Genomic DNA, 16,576 nt, shown 5'->3' on the forward strand with positions numbered 1-16,576 from the left:
ATTAGCTGCCAGCATAGACATTGGGGGCTTACAGTATCTACAGCATTCTGTATTGCTGCGCACTGCAGGACTCTGCTCTGCCCTCAACAGGGCAGAGCAGTGCGCCTGCGCCGGAGCCATTACAGGATGGGAGAAGAGGACGTCATCGCATGAAGAAGGGAGGCGCCGGACGGGACGGCGACACCTATCGGACCGGACTGCCCACCTCGGCGAGTATAATATAACGTGTTTTTCTTCTCTTTCAGGTTACATCGGAGACTTATCTACAGCATTACAGAATGCTGTAGATAAGCCCCCGATGTCTATGCCAGCAGCTGCAAAGCCAAAAAAAGGGTGACAGATTCCCTTTATCAACCACCAATCATAAACGTACAAAAACAATCATATATGAAAATCACATATAACATATTTAAAAATCGCCCAGCTGATCAAGAGTCAAAAGAGTACCTTAATAGTATCAGAAACGCCCCCTCCGATTGGTCATCAACATATTGTATATGATTATCCAAGTCCCAAAGAAATCATGGCACATACAAACAATAACAAAGTTCTAGCCAATTATGGCGTAGCATTTTCATTACCCTAGGGATCCTCAGTCACAAGCAACCATAAGGAACACCCAGGATCCATCCCTTCCAGTCGTCAGGTACCACACCCTGCGCACTCTCTCCGAATGGTCTGCAGCCGACACTCGTCATCCAGGTCCTGCGCAAGTTCCAGCGCTATATATCCTATGGTATCTTTTGATGGTGTATCTAACAGAGTTTTTGCGATTTACATACTTTAATAATATAAACTGGGGTTTGGGTGATCCTGGGGAGATGTGGGAAGTATTTATATTTTGTAATCTGGTCGCGCTGTTTGTATGCGCAACTCACGTTGTATTGTAGATCTAAGTTGTAGGGTTGATAGTGTGGATCGTTGTCGCTGTGAACTAGAGTGAGAGGATGGGGCATACGCACAACTTACGCAATTTACATTGTATGGATGATCTCCCCATTTAATGCATATTGAGTCCACAGCATTGTACAAGTGAATTACCTCCGTAACCTATTGGAACATAGAGCTGAAGCATGTGCAGGACCTGGATGACGAAGGTCGGCTGCTGACCATTCGGAGAGAGACACCGGAGCATGCGCAGGTTGTGGTACCTGCCGATTGGATGGGATGGATCCTGGGCGTTCTACATGGTTGCTTGTGACTGAGGATCACTAGGACAACGAAAATGCTGTGCCATCATTGGCTAGAACTTTGTTATTGTTTGTTTGCGCCGTGATTTCTTTGGGGCTTGGATAATCATATACAATATGTTGATGAACAATCGGAGGGGGCGTTTCTGATACTATAGAGGTACTCTTTTGACTCTTGATCAGCTGGGCGATTTTCAAATATGTTATATGTGATTTTGATACATGATTGTTTTTATACGTTTTCTGATTGGTGGTTGTTAATGAAGGGGTGGGTTTATACACTATTTAACTGGAGTTATTGTAAAATGTGCAGTGCTTGATAAAGATCAAGTTAGATCGAAACGTTGCCACAGAAGGCAGAATAAAGGAGATGTAAATTCACCAACCGGTGAGGCGCTGTCTTTATTTGTTATGAGATGTTTGGACGTTTTCCGAGTTTGACTCCTTGGATTTCACGTGCGCCTCCACCGTGGGTAAGGTTAACCCTCTGCTGCCATGAGGTGCTGTGAACCATTTTCTTTTTGACTGATGAAGCATGGTTCTTATGTTATACTGCAATGGTTTATCAACCACAACCTACCTAAATATTGAGTCCATTTGCCTTTTGGAGAAGATTGGATGAATAAGATAGCATAATATCTCAGGGTTTAAGTGCTGTCTATGAGGCAATTAGCTTTGGGGACTTCTAACACCCATGACTCCAGTATTGTAGAAGCTGACCATTAACTACCTCTTTTAAGTACCCTGTTTTCCCAATTTCCCAAATGAAGACAGACCAGTCATTTTGTTAAAACAGATGTAAATAACTTGAAGTAGGGAGGTTCTTAGAGTTTCAGAATCTGGTGGCATTCAATGATCGTAACCTTCCGGCATTACTCTCAGCTAAAACCCACAAACGTAGGGTCACCTCTATCACTGGAAAACCCTTTCCTTATCACCTCCCATGGACCCTACCTTGAAGAGTTCCAAAAACTCCGCAAGACCATGCCAAATTCCAAATAAAATTGGAGGTTACCATCTACTCGATGTACAACCTCTCCACGCCAATTTTGCCCCCAACTCCAAAACCCCCTCGCAAGAATGCCAACACATCTTAAATTATTAACCCTAGACAACTTCCACCCCTACCATATATCTCAATTAACCCCTGAATTGCTCTACAAAGCTGAGTCATTGATTACTAATTGCTTTTCTGAAGCTTTGTTTTTCCCTTATCGGGGCAGGTATTGATAAATTATGCCGCACAATACTGAGGAATATGGCGCTACATAAGCAATAGGAAATCACTATATAAAATAGGCAGAGTGAGTTTTTTTTACACTTGTGGAAAAAAATATTAAAGGCAAAGTGACTGGTTGGCTTCTCCTTAGTACATAGGTTATATCTCTCTTCTCCCCTTCTTTGTAAACTTCTTCCTTAACGTTTCTTTCTGCAGATTTGTGATGACAGATGCGAACAAGACTGGGATCTACACGTGTATTTTCAGTTCTGCCACAGAAGTAAATGGAACATTCAGAGTACAAGGTGAGACAAAGACACGGTCAGTAATTCCACTTTATTAATTTACCGCAGTTATACAACTGTTTATTTAAGCGGTGTAGATTTTCCACACAACATTTGCAAGACGTTACACCACAGTATAGTGCTAGTGAAATTCCACATGCACACATAATGGAAAGAAAAGTGTCCTAGATTTGTTGTACAGTATTACAGTAAATATGAATGCAAAGCTAGCTCAAATTAGATCTTAGAAATAGTGATGGGAGAGTGTCCTCTGCACCTCTCAGTGCCCGATCGAGCATCCTAGTCCTCGGGTGCCGTGCTCGATTCCCCTCCCCACATGTTTGGTTCTTGATTTTCAGCCACTAAACATGCTGAGGTTGATAGCCAATCACAGTACTGCCGTAGCCGTGTTGGCTACTGGTTTTACTGTGATTGACAGCTGCATAGCGTCATCGGGTCTATATAAGACCCGATTATGCCATCTTGTACCAGATGAGCATTGTACCTGGAAATAGTGTCGGGAGAGTCGCTGCTGCTGCAAAAGGGACATTGTGTTATATAGCGTTCCATTACCTGCTGGTGCAACATTAAACCAACATCCTTTTTCAGGGGTAATTCAATTAGATTCTGTTTTATAATACCGCTCCTAGCTGCAATTAGTGTAGAATTAGTGTAGCATTAGCTGCTGGAGTAGGAATAGTGTATTAGAGGGACTTAGAGCAGGGTTGATTGCATTACAGTCCTTGGTGCTGCTGTAAGCAGGTGCTGAGATGCAGTACGCAGGGATTGCAGAGCAACGCGGTGTAGCAATATTATTTAATTTAACAATAAAGATGAAAGTAATCTTGCAGGGAGTTAATAAACAGCACACAAGGATTAAAGGAATAGTAAGAATTGATGCGACAGTCTGAGGTTTAAACAACACTTATCGTGACTCCCCCTGGTCCTCCGTGATATACAGTCCAATGGGGGTTATAGTGCTGGCAACGGCCGGTGTAGTGTCCTCAGATGGGGTGCTCTGTCAACGGTCCAACTACTGGGGCAGCGTGCGGTCTCCAGTTTTACTCGCTGAGCCCCTAGTCCATAAGCCTGAGCAAACAAAGTGAGGGAAGCTGCAGGAGTCCCTGTAATAAGTGTGGGCTACTGTGCACTGGTTAGCAGAGGGAACCGCACCTCGGTGTCCTGTAGCCGGTCCACACTTCTCCGAATGACCCAACGTTTATCCGGGCGCATAGCGCTCTCCTCAGTGACAATCCCGTTGGAGCATGCAGGTAAGCCTGGTAGCGGCACGTCTTGGCTCCACTGCGCTGGATGCGGAGCGCGTTGCTCACCCTGCTGCACTTTTCCTGACGGCGGGAAACTCACTGTCCCTTAGTGTGCTTTCAGCTCTCCTTCCGGCTTAAACACTCCCCCTCTTCCCGGGTCATGGGACCCCCTAATTCCTTCCCCCGGGCAACATGGGGCTTAGCCTCGACAATTCTGGACCCGGGTCAATGCAGGTACCCGCAGCCCGGTCTTCCTTCTTACACTCCTCCTCTCCTTTAAATCGCCATTCCATGGGCAAGAGTTCCTTCATCAGATGCTCACTCTCTTCCATTTCTCAAACAATTCACTGCCAAATTAACTGGTCTTGTTCATAACAAATGGGAGGTTTTTCAGCTGTTGTACTCTCAGTACGGCGTTGTTCAGGTTGAGTGATAGAGTCAGGTTGAGGGACATCCAATTCAATTTAAACAATCCCATAGGCATTATGAGCGCTGTCTTCGGCCGATCGTGTTCAGCAATATGCACCTGCCAGTATCCACTGGCCAGATCCAGGGATGAGAAATACTTTGCCTTTCCCAAGGCAGATAGCGACTCCTCAATTCTCAGTAAGGGGTAAGACTCTCGCACTGTGCAGGCATTCAGTCATCTATAGTCAACACAAAAACGCAGGATCATAGCTTTCTTCCAAACTAGGACAATTGGAGTTGCCCACGGGCTCTGGCTCTCCCACATGACTCCACTCTGTAGCATGTGTGCCAACATTTCTTTCACCTCTTTTTACATCTGAGGCGGTATCTGCCGGTACCTCTCCCGGATCGGGGTGGCACTTCCCGTGGGTATCTCATGGGCAATGGCTGTAGTGCACCCGAAGTCATCTTCATGACGTGCAAAGACATCCTGGTAACACTCCAGTACTGTTTCCACCTGTTGCACCTGATGCAGTGAGAGTCCAGTCAATTCAGCCTGCATTTGCTCCAAGATGCGGCGCCTCTGCTTCATGTTTCCAGGCGGGTTCTCCGGGGTCATTGTAAAGGCTACATGTAGTCCATGGATCTCCTTGTTTTACTGCCAACTGGACCGCCTCCGGCTGCATGAACTCTTCTGGCATTCCCAGCACGTGCGCCACTTCACTCTTGGGTGGCAGAGTAAGATTGTTCTCCCCCAGGTTGACGCACCGCACCACAAGGTTACCATCATGGACGACGGCTAATGTCCGGGCAATGAGGTGCCCTGAGAGTATCTGGTCCATTAAGGTTGACTCTATCTGGACTTCCACTCCTTCGAGGGGTGTACATGATCGTATGGGCAACGTAAGCACTGTCTGGCCAGGCTGGAGGACAAGTTTAGCAGCTGCAAGGACTACCACTTCTGAGAACTTTCCCTTCACTCAACATTTCCTGGGCCTGGGTGACCCAAATCAAATGTTGAAACACCTTTCTTTGGGGGCGTTTGTGGGATCCATCGGTCCACAAAAGCGTTGGGTGACTCGCTGATCAAGAGAGTTCCGAGTTCTTTCAGCATATTCATCCTCAGAGTCACTGGAGGGCCGTTGCTATTTTCTCCGGCGGTCAACACGACTCCTTTCCGGCCCACATCTTTGCTGCACACTGTAATTTGCATCCAGACCACCCCTGCAACCAGGATGGGTAACTGATTGGCCGCCGTCAGCTTGATTACTGGGCCCCACTCCAGCCACATCACCTCGGGAAAATGATGTCTGAAATACGCTTCCGGCATGGTGGTCACCTGTGAACCGGTATCAACTAGGCAGCGGATGGCTCGACCTTTCATTTCAGCCCATACGAGGGGGCTCACGGAAATTAAACTTTCAGGGCTGCCTTCTCTTCTCTTTGGCCTCTCAGGCTCCGGGCGTCATCCACCAGCCATGGAGCCTACTAGCTTAACGGCTGCCGAGAAAGGGGCAGCCCCCGTCTCGCACAGCCTTGGGCATAGTGTCCAATGTCCCCACACTTGAAACAAGTCAGATGTCTCTCTGCTTGGAATTGTCCCATTTCCTGATGTGGTACAAGGGGCAAGTGGGACTCAGGGTCACTCCTGTCTCTGGATGGATTTGGAGCCACGGTGGGAGCTCTTTGAAGGCCAGACCACTCTTCCCGCATCTTCTGTATTTCTTTCCGAATCTCTCGGGCACATCCTGACACGGGTGAGGCTGGCACCCCACTACTCCTGACCATCCCTGCAGAGGCTGACGTCCCCTGCTCTTGCACGCGCGCTTCCGCCCCAACTTCCAGGAAAGTCATGCGCGGATCGGCATGCATGCACTCCCGCAAAGCTTGTTTAAGCGACGCGTCTCTTAGGCCCTCTATAAGTTGACCTCGCAAGATCACATCAGGGGGTCCCACACCCACATCATCCCGCTTGGCGATCGCCACGTGCACATCTTGGAGCGCATTCATATATTGAGTCATGGATTCTCCCTCTCTCTGAACACTGCTAAACAATCGCATCCACAACTCTCCAACATCAGTGGGATTACCATGCATCTCTTCTAAAATTTGCAATATCTTGGTGAAGGTGTTCCGTTCATGAAGGGGTCGAAACATTACTGAATATCTAGCCTCCCTGTCCAGGGCCATCACAGCAATCTCTGCTTGCATAGCGGGGGTCATAGGGTGCATCCTCAGCATGCTTTTAGCCGGCTCAGTCCAGTCCCACAGCAGTGAATTGCACCCTGTACATTTTGGGAGATTGCTGAGCATGGCCCCCAGGGGTAAGCTGGGCCTTAGGACACCCATGACCATTTGGTCTGCTGCCTCTGTGCTTGTAGACTGCATCCTGCCGACTACGCCAAATGTAAGCATGTGCTGACATGCAGTTCGCAGGGATTGCAGAGCAACAATATTATTTAATTTAACAGTAAAGATGAAAGTAATCTCCTCGCAGGCGGTTAATAAACAGTAAACAAGGATTAAAGGAATAGTAAGAATTGATGCGACAGTCTGAGGTTTACACAACACTTATCGTGACTCGTGCTGGTCCTCCATGATATACAGCTGGAGGGGCTTGTACTGTCAGCAACGGCCGGTGTAATGTTCTCAGATGGGGCCCTCTGTCAATGGTCCAACTTCTGGGGGCAGTTATACCCGCTGAGCCCCTAGTCCATAAGCCTGAGCAAACAAAGCAAGGGAAGCTGCAGGAGTCACTGTAACAACCATGGGCTGCTGCACGCTGGTCAGCAGAGGGAACCGCACCTCAGTGTCCTGTAGCCGGTCCACACTTCTCCGTATGAGGGCTGCCCGACATTTACCCGGTTGCACAGCGCTCTCCTCAGGAACATTCCCGCTGGAGTGTGCAGGTAAGCCAGGTCGCGGCACGTCTCGGCTCCGCTGGATGCGGAGCGCACTGCTCACCCTGCTGTACTCTCCCTGACGGCGGGAAACTCCTGACCCCTTGGTGCGCTTTCAGGTCTCCTTCCAGCTTAAACACACCCCCTCTTCTCAGGTCATGGGACCTGTCCGGTCCCCTATTCCTTCACCCGGGCAACATGGGACGCGGCTTTGACAGTTCCAGCAGCCCAGCCTTCCTCCTTACACTGCTACATTAAATCAACAGCTTCTATTCTATACTAATACTGCTTTTATCTGTAATTTGTTTAGTACTAGATGGCAGAGTAGGGATAGCATATTACAAACATCTAGTCAAGGTTGATTGTGTTACTGTGTTTGGTGCTGCTGCATATAAGCAAAAGTCCTTTCAGTGACAGTTTAAATAGATTGTATTCTCAAATAATACCACTCTTATCTATAATTCATTCAGGGTTAGCTGGCAGAATCAGGATAGTATATTACAGGAATTTAAGGCCCCGTCACACACAGCCAGATCGCTAGCGAGATCGCTGATTTTGTGATGCATCAGCGATCTTGCTGTGTGTAACACGCATCAGCGACCGCCCAACCGCCGGGTATAGCTGATCCAGCACAAATGTCCTGGGCCGTTTTTTGATCGTTAGTCTCCCGTTGGCCAGCACGCATCGCTGCATGTGGCAGCGGGAGAGCAACAATCAGTGAGCTCCCAGCGCTGTAATCAGACGCTGGGAGCTGGTATCTAAGGTAAATATTGGGTAACTAAGCGTGCGCCGTCACTTAGTGACCCGCTGTGTACCTTACATACCTGCGTACTCGCTCAGGGAGCTGGTAACCAAGGTACACAGTGGGTAACTAAGTGACGCACTTAGGTACCCGCTGTGTACCTTAGATACCAGCTCCCAGCACCAGCATGCAGGTATCTTAAGGTACACAGCTGGTAACTAAGCTACGCGCTCACTTAGTTACCCGATATATACCTTGGATCCCAGCGTCCTCGCTGGTCCTGATCGCTGGTGAGTCTGCCTGTTTGACAGGTCACCAGCGATCGTGTAGTGAGGCACCAGCGATCCTGACAAGGTCGTATCGTTGTCGGGATCGCTGGTGCATCGTTTAGTGTGACGGTGTTAGGGCTGGCGGAACGCACCAAATTATAAAGTAGTAGTAGGTGCATTCGCAGCCCGGGGTCCACCGTGCAGAGGTGGTAACCTGCTGCTAGGCAATGGCGGAAGAATAGAGCGGCGTGAAAACAGTCACACGTGGGTTACGTCACCCAGTGTGAACAGGAGCAGACTCTGTTAATTCACGGAGCCGCACAACCGCTGAATGTGGATGCCGGAGCCTGTTTAGCTCACAGAGCCCGGCCAAAGAGCGAACAGCAAGCGGCCACAGGTCTCAACCTCCAAAGAAGTGGAGTTAGAGTCCCTCTAGGCCCACTGAGTGCGCGGCGTCGCCACGAACGCCGCTATAGACGCTGGCTATGGAGTGTGGAGCACTTGCACTCTGCCGAGTCACTGATGAAGACTAATGCCTGACTCAGACTCTGACCTACCTACGCCTAAGCCTGGGCGCTAGCAGGCTAGGCTGCGCAACACATGCGTACCAAGGGTAGGGGTTTCATAATGAGTCAGTCACCAGACACATTCATACGTGCATTCATCACTCACTCCTTATAGTCTGAAAATACAGTCTATCCTAGCGCATGGCCGAGCGGCCACGCAAACCTTTTATAGCCGCGAGCGTCCGGAACCTTCCCGGCTTCTCGGATGGGCCTATCCGAACAGGAGCAGGACCTGAGTACGAGACCTTCGATCTCCAATGGGAGATCACTCCACGGGCATGCTCAGTGGCCCGACATGGGGACTTAGTCCCTGGAGAATCTCGCTGCTGAGCAGCATGTATTGCCATAGCTGTGCCAGAGGTGGCAGCAGCAAGCAAACCCACGGAGCTGGTCTGGGCAGAGCACCGGGACTGACAAGTTTGCTAAGCAACCTCCTCTGTGGCTGGAGAGGAATGGGAGACCGCTGGAAGTAAGGCTCGGGATTCCCGATGTGCAGCGACAGGAACCCGACGCCTAACAGATGGGGCCTGTAGACAGGATTGATTGTGTTATGCCGGGGTCACACTAGAAATACATGCAGCCATACACTCCGGTCCCGAGTGCCGGGTATTGAGACACGAGAATCATGTGAGTTTCTTGCAAGTGTGACCCTGGCCTAACAGACAGTCCTTGGTGCTGCTACCTTAAACCAACAGTCCTTATCAGGGTTCCTTCTATTCTGTTCCCTATTAATACCTCTGTTAGCTGCATTTGGTGTAGGGATACGTGCTGGAGGAGAGTTATTTTTGTATTAGAGGAGGAAGAGGAAAAGAAATAGAAGAAACCGTGAACAGTATAACTTTTTGGGTGGGAAGGGATGCATGGGAATACACCAGAAAAAGGAAACATTTCAATTGGCTTTATATTTCACTGCTGTCGACCAGTGGGATTGAGAAGTCTGGGCCAATTCAGGCCTTATTCATTTTGATAAGAGTTAGCCTGTCAACATTTTTAGTTGACAGGCCGATGCGCCTATCAGTTATTATGCCCATGATGACACTGAAAATCTGCTCTGACAAAACCCCAGCTGCAAGGCAGGCCAGCACCTGCAAAATGTAGAAGCACAGTTCATGCCATGTGTCCAGCTTGTATACTCAATACTTGTACGGCACAGAGGAATCATGGAGTACACTGGTATGGTCGGCTAGGTACTCCTTCACATCTTCAAAAACTTTTCCCTCCTTAGCAGTCTACCACGGGCATCAGGGCCTGTGCTTTGGGAGGGTCTAATGAAACAGTCCCAGACCTTTGATAGTGTTCTCCTGCCTCTGTTAGACCTGGTGTGTGTCTCCCTCATCTCTCGTCCTTTTTTGTTCAAGAATCTATGACCTCTGCTGCCAGCATTGTCAGATGGAAATTTTTGTACTAATTCATCAACTAAGGCCCTCTGGTATTGAACCATTTAACTATCCCTCTCCGCCGCAGTAAGGAGAGATGGAAAATTCTCCTTGTAGGGTGGGTCGAGAAGGGTGAGCAACTCATAATCAATGTTCACCAAAATGTGTATAACGTGAGGTTCACGGGAAAGGCAGCAGAACATAAAGTCAATCATGTGTGCCAGACTCTCAATAGACAAGACTTCCCTGTCCCCACCAGGGGGACGACTTTCCATCTCTTCCTTCTCCTCTTCTTCACCCCATCCATGCTGAACAGCTGGGAAAAGTGGGACAGCTCCTATCCTTACACTGGGACATCTCCTGGTACTATCAGGAGGTGCTAAAATTTGTCAGGGAACACCAACTGGAGGGAATCAAACCGGACATGTGGAAAGAAAGCAAAGACCATTCATAAGCTTATTTGAGAAAAGGACTCAAGAAAGTCTATTCTAGGGCTCCCTGCGACCACAGCCAAGACTGTGTTGGAAAATGTGGCTTCTAGCAGGTTAACCAACGGCAGCTTAATAGCAGGTTAACCAACATTCATGCCACCTGGCATGAATAGCTGTTCAGGGGGATCTGCCCCTGAGAACTTTCATGCATGCCCGTTGACTGTGTAAAACTAAGTGCTGCCAGAGATGCCCTTTAGATGAGAAAACACCCTTGCAAGCGTCATGGTTACACTGATTATGGCGTCATTGCTGTGCACCATTTTGTTTGATTCCTCAAAGTTTTGTATAACCTGACAAATGTCAAACATCCATGCCCACTCATCAGTTGTGCAGAGGCTGACCGAAACACTAACGGGCAAGTTCTAGCTGATATTCAACTACTGCTTTCTGCTGCACACAAAGCCTTGTCAACATATGTAATGTGGAGTTCCAGCGCGTAGTCACATCGCACATTAGTCAGTGAGGTGGCTCTTGCAAGTGCTGCTGCAGCACTCCGGGAACAGCGGCAGCTGTAGCTGACTTTCAGAAACGGGCACACACCCAACGTATCTTCACAAGTAGCTCAAACAAATCTGGATAGGTTTTCAGAAACCTCTGAACCGCTAAGTTGAGCTCCAAGCCATGCATGCAAGGTTGCCAAGCTTCAGAGCTGCCACCAGATTACAGCCATTATCACACGTGACTATGCCTGGTGGTATATTCAGTGGTAAGAGCCACAGATCTGTGTGGTCAGTTAGACGTTTCCCCAACTCTGCGGCAATTTGCTGTTTGTCATCTGAACAAATTAGTTTAAGCAGGCCCTGTTTCCGTTTCACCGAGGCAGTGCTACAATGCTTCCTGCTTATGACTGATGTGGATTTCAATTTTGAGATGAAGGATGAATCCCTTCAAAATGTATGTGTGAGAGCCGCCTAAGGACTATCCAAATTTTACGAGCGAGGGCCACCTCATGGCCTTCCAGAATGTATGACTGATGGCCCTCCAAAATTTATGAGTGAGAGCCACCTGATAACCCTGTTGATATGGTGGAGGAGGAGGACAAGAAAAATAATACGCCATGAAATTTATACCCTCTTTGAGATGGAAAGGGGTGATTGGGAACACACCAAAAAAAAAAATTGAAGTGCCTTTATGTTCTGCTGCTGTCATGGGGTGGGGTTGAGAAGTCTTATCCAATCCAGGCTTTATTTATGTTGAGAACAGTCATCCTGTCAGCATTTTCAGTTCCGGCGGCACTAAAAACACACGGAATCAATTTAAGCAGGAGGGAGCAGTGACTGCGGCCTGCAAGCCTCAGATTTGACTCAACTCCGTGTAAAATAAAAATAAAGATGCATTCATACCATGGTACAAAGGCTCAAATATACCTCTTGTGTGAATAAATGGACAAAGGACTTGTGGAACTCTTTCCCCAGGATAGGTTGGAGAAGTTTCCACCACATGGTTCATGAAATCATGAAGCAGCATTGGAGTCGGATGCCTGAAGGTCCTTGTTGTGCCAGTTGTACGCTGATTAGTGTCATCAAATCCGGCACTCCTTGTTGTTGGCCACAAAAGTCCCTCTCCATCTAAATGTAAATGTTTTCTGAGGCTCTACTCTACGTGTATTCCAGTGTGTATTGGTGTAACATAGTACCATAGTAATTAAGGTTGAAGGAAGACTTTAAGCCCATCTAGCTAAACACATATCCTATCCTAACTTGCCTTAACATGTTGATCCAGAGGAAGGCAAAAAACCCCATGTGGCAAACAGTAAGCTTCACATTGTGGAAAAAAATTCCTTCCCGACTTCACATATGGCAATCAGACTAACTCCCTGGATCAACGCTATATTAAGGAAACTAGTGTATATACCCTGTAATATTATACTTTACAAGAAAGGCATCAAGTCCCTTCTTAAATTTTAGTAGAGAATCACTCATTACAACATCATATGGCAGAGAGTTCCATAACCTCACTGCTCTTACAGTAAAGAATCCACGTCTGTGAGTATGCTTAAACCTTCTTTCCTCCAGACGTAGAAGATGCCCCCTTGTCCCTGTCACAGGTCTAAGAGTAAAAAGATCATTAGAAAGGTCTTTGTACTGTCCCCGCATATATTTATACATTGTAATAAGATCACCCCTAAGCCTTCGATTTTGCAAACTAAATAACCCCAAGTGTAATAACCTGTCTTGGTATTGCAGACCCCCCAGTTCCCTAATAACCTTGGTCGCTCTCCTCTGCACCCGCTCCAGTTCAGCTATGTCTTTCTTATACACTGGAGACCAGAACTGTACACAGTATTCTAAGGGTGGGCGCACTAGTGACTAATATAGAGGTAAAATTATATTCTCCTCATGAGCTTCTATGCCTCTTTTAATGCATCCAATTATTTAATTTGCCTATGCAGCAGCTGCCTGACACTGGCCACTAAATGTGAGTTTGTCGTCCACGCATACACCCAGGTCTTTTTCAGTGACAGTTTTCCCCAGTGTTTTACAATTAAGCACATAATTATACATCTTGTTTGTTCTACCCAAGTGCATGACCTTACATTTATCCCCATTAAAGCTCATTTGCCATTTATCAGCCCAAGCTTCTAGTTTACATAAATCCTCCAGTAATATAAGATTGTCCTCCTCTGTATTGATTATCCTGCAGAGTTTAGTGTCATCTGCAAAGATTGAAATTCTACTCTTTATGCCCCCTACAAGGAAATTAATAAATATGTTTAAAAGAAGCGGGCCCAATACTGACCCCTGTGGTACCCCACTGCTAACCGAGACCCAGTCCGAGTATGCTCCATTAATAACCACCCTTTGTTTCCTAACCCTGAGCCAGCTCTTAACCCACTTACACATATTTTCCCCTATCCCCATTGTTCTCATTTTATCAAAAGCTTTTGAAAAGTCCATGTACACCACGTCCACTGCATTTCCTTGGTCTAGTCCGGAACTTACCTCTTCATAAAAGCTTATCAGATTAGTCTGACAGGATCGGTCCCTTGTAAACCCATGTTGATATTGGGTCATGAGGTTATTCGTCTCCAGATACTCCAGTATAGTATCTCTTAGAAAACCCTCCAGGATTTTACCCACAGTTGAGGTTAAGCTCACTGGCCTATAATTTCCAAGTTCAGTTTTTGTCCCCTTTTTGAATATTGGCACCACATTTGCCATACGCCAGTTCTGTGGTACAGACCCTGTTATTATGGAATCTTTAAAGCTATCTATGACTGTTCTTAATTCCTGAAGTACTTGGGGGTGTATCCCATCCGGGCCCGGGGATTTGTCAATTTTAGTGATTTTTAGATGCCGCCGTACTTCCTGCTGGGTTAAGCAGGTGACATTTAATAGACAATTTTTATCACTGATCATGTTATCCGTCATGGGATTTTCTTGTGTAAATACTGTTGAAAAAAAGTCATTAAGCATATTGGCTTTCTCCTCATCCTTGTCCATCATTTCACCCAGACTATTTTTAAGGGGGCCAACACTATCATTCTTTAGTTTCTTACTATTTATGTAGTTAAAGAATATTTTGGGATTATTTTTACTCCTTCTAACTTTTGGAAGCCCTTACAAACACTTTACCAGTCTAGGAGTTCCACTGCTTCCAAATTTGGAAAAAACGTTTTCTGAGTCCATCCTCTACGTGTATTGCAATCACTCCTTTTAATTTTTGATAGTCCTTGCACTTAGTGCATAGGATTCACCAGTCTAGGAGACCCACTCCTTACAAATGGGAAAACATTTCACAAATCTCATGCACACAATAGCCTAACGGGTGGAGGAGGACTTTTTTTCCTCTCTTTTGTTTATTTGCCTTATACACAAGTTAATATACTGGAAAGAATGTTTCCTAACCTTTTCCCTGTAAAATCTGTTTTATCTTTGGTTTTGTATGTTTTATTGTCAATCCGTAAAAATAGTGTCTCCAGCAGCGACCTGCGAGTCAAAGATGCATCCAGGTATCTTCCCCACGCTGTTCTTATTCCATTTGAGCACTTTTTTCATCAAAAATCCCTGCACTTACAGCCTCTACTACTATGAGTGAGGTTAATAATAGTTTTCTGTGGAATGTTCTGCCACATTGAATGCCCTTGGACAAATCATAAAGATCCACCGCTAACAGCTCCCTTTACAATTGTTGATCTACGTATCCCAGATGTCCTTGCTGGAAGTATCTTCCTGTCTGCTTGTTTTGGTAGAGACCTGTCAGTCATTAGCAGTGGGCGGTGAGACGTGGCCGAGGACCTGCCTTTTCTTCACCTTGTCATGTTGTTTGACTTTTCTTTTCCGCAGCGGTTTTATCGAACATGGCTAAGATCATACAACCAGTGTCTGTTACATGCTGCCTGTGGTTCGGTCACAATGTATACCCTGTCAGGTTCCCTTTAACTTTTTTCTAATTGTCAATATGATTACAGTGATACCAAATTTATAGTTTTTTTTTCATTGTTTTACTACTTGTGCACAAGAAAATCACTTAAAATAAAAACACTTTATGAGGGGGAGGGCCATGACTGTTTTTTTTCTGAGTGCAAAGCTGTATTAGGTCTTGTTTTTTTAATTAAGATGATAACAATTACATTTATTTTGGGATACATATGACATTTTGATCACAGACAAGATGAAGAAAAATAGCAATCCTGGCAAAGGTTTTTTTTCTTTATTTATGGTATTAACCGTGTAGGGTACATAACATAGTTTTATAGTTCAGATCAACACCAAATATGTATTGTTTTTTTTTTTTTTCCACAAATAAACCATTTTTTCATTCTTAAAACTGGGATTTTTTTATATTAAACTTCAAATTTTTTACACTTAAAAACTTTAGAGGGTTTATCCAGGAAAAAAACTAACAGGTAGGGGCAAGTACCTGCCGGTTGTAGCCCACTGCATCTCAGAGCACTTATTGACTGCTCCTGCCGGCGATTCAGCTGTTCCGCGTCAACAGAGCAGCTCTTCTTCTTCCGGTCTGCTCTGTTGACAGGGCGTGACGGCCGATGTCATTTTGATTCACAACTGGCTATTCGCTGTCAATCAGCATGACATCAGCTGTGATGCCCTGTTAAGAGAGCACAGTGAAAAAGAAGCCTCTACTCTGTCGACCTGAAGCTAGCGGAAGTCACAGAATCTTGGGCAGGAGATTGATGAAAGCGGAAGCCGCTCTGTGCTGGCAGAGATCGGCGCTGGGCTCAATAGGCAAGCAGTTAGTTACTTTAATGTAGTAACATGTTTGGTTGTTGTTATTTTTCAGTGCCTCAGGTCCACGGTGGTAGCAAGGCTTTTGTTTCCTATATTGGAGACCATATAGATCTTAAGTGCGATACCTCAGATTACAAACCCCAGAATTGGTTATGGTACAAAGTTATTGAGAACGAGCAGGTAAATAAAGATTTATTGCATTTCTGATGTTGTATGTCACTTGCTTGTGCGATCATGAATTGCTTTTCTCTAGTTTCAATGTTCCTCATATAATCATGCATTTATGCTGAAAATATGAAATTCTTAATTGCTCAAATGTGGTGAACGGCTTGGATTTTTTTATCATGGTCGGTTGGACTTTCCCCCACCGTGCAGTAATAATATGTCATGGGGATGGTATGGGCACCATCGGCAGTGGGTCCAAATGGTAACATACAGGTGACACCCTGCTAAATCAGAAATGGTTGGTGCTAGCATTCAACCCTCAAGCAAAACCAAAGAAATGGGCCGGCACACCTGTTTGTATAAGTGCAATGTGTGGGTGCACATTCACACTGGCCATAAGCAGACAGAACCCAGGATAAAAGGATAATGAGCAAATACTGTGCAGTAAGTAAATAAATTACTTATTATTTATTATGCTTGCTTATATAGAGCCATCATATTCCGCATCA

The 16,576-nt window shown here is 46.1% G+C and overlaps 1 protein-coding gene across 1 annotated transcript in view; it reads left to right on the top strand.

Annotated features, from left to right (window-relative positions):
* Nucleotides 1-16,576, top strand: part of EMB (embigin) — a 61,372-nt gene that overhangs the window by 27,681 nt on the left and 17,115 nt on the right. The window contains exons 4-5 of the mRNA XM_073583405.1: nucleotides 2,626-2,714; nucleotides 15,955-16,082. Coding sequence (XP_073439506.1) covers nucleotides 2,626-2,714; nucleotides 15,955-16,082 — 217 coding nt within the window. The remainder of the gene's footprint in view (nucleotides 1-2,625; nucleotides 2,715-15,954; nucleotides 16,083-16,576) is intronic.

The sequence above is a fragment of the Dendrobates tinctorius genome, unplaced genomic scaffold (genome assembly GCF_039654945.1).
Source record: "Dendrobates tinctorius isolate UK_male_01 unplaced genomic scaffold, ASM3965494v1 ptg000078l, whole genome shotgun sequence".
NCBI classification, from domain to species: domain Eukaryota; kingdom Metazoa; phylum Chordata; class Amphibia; order Anura; family Dendrobatidae; genus Dendrobates; species Dendrobates tinctorius.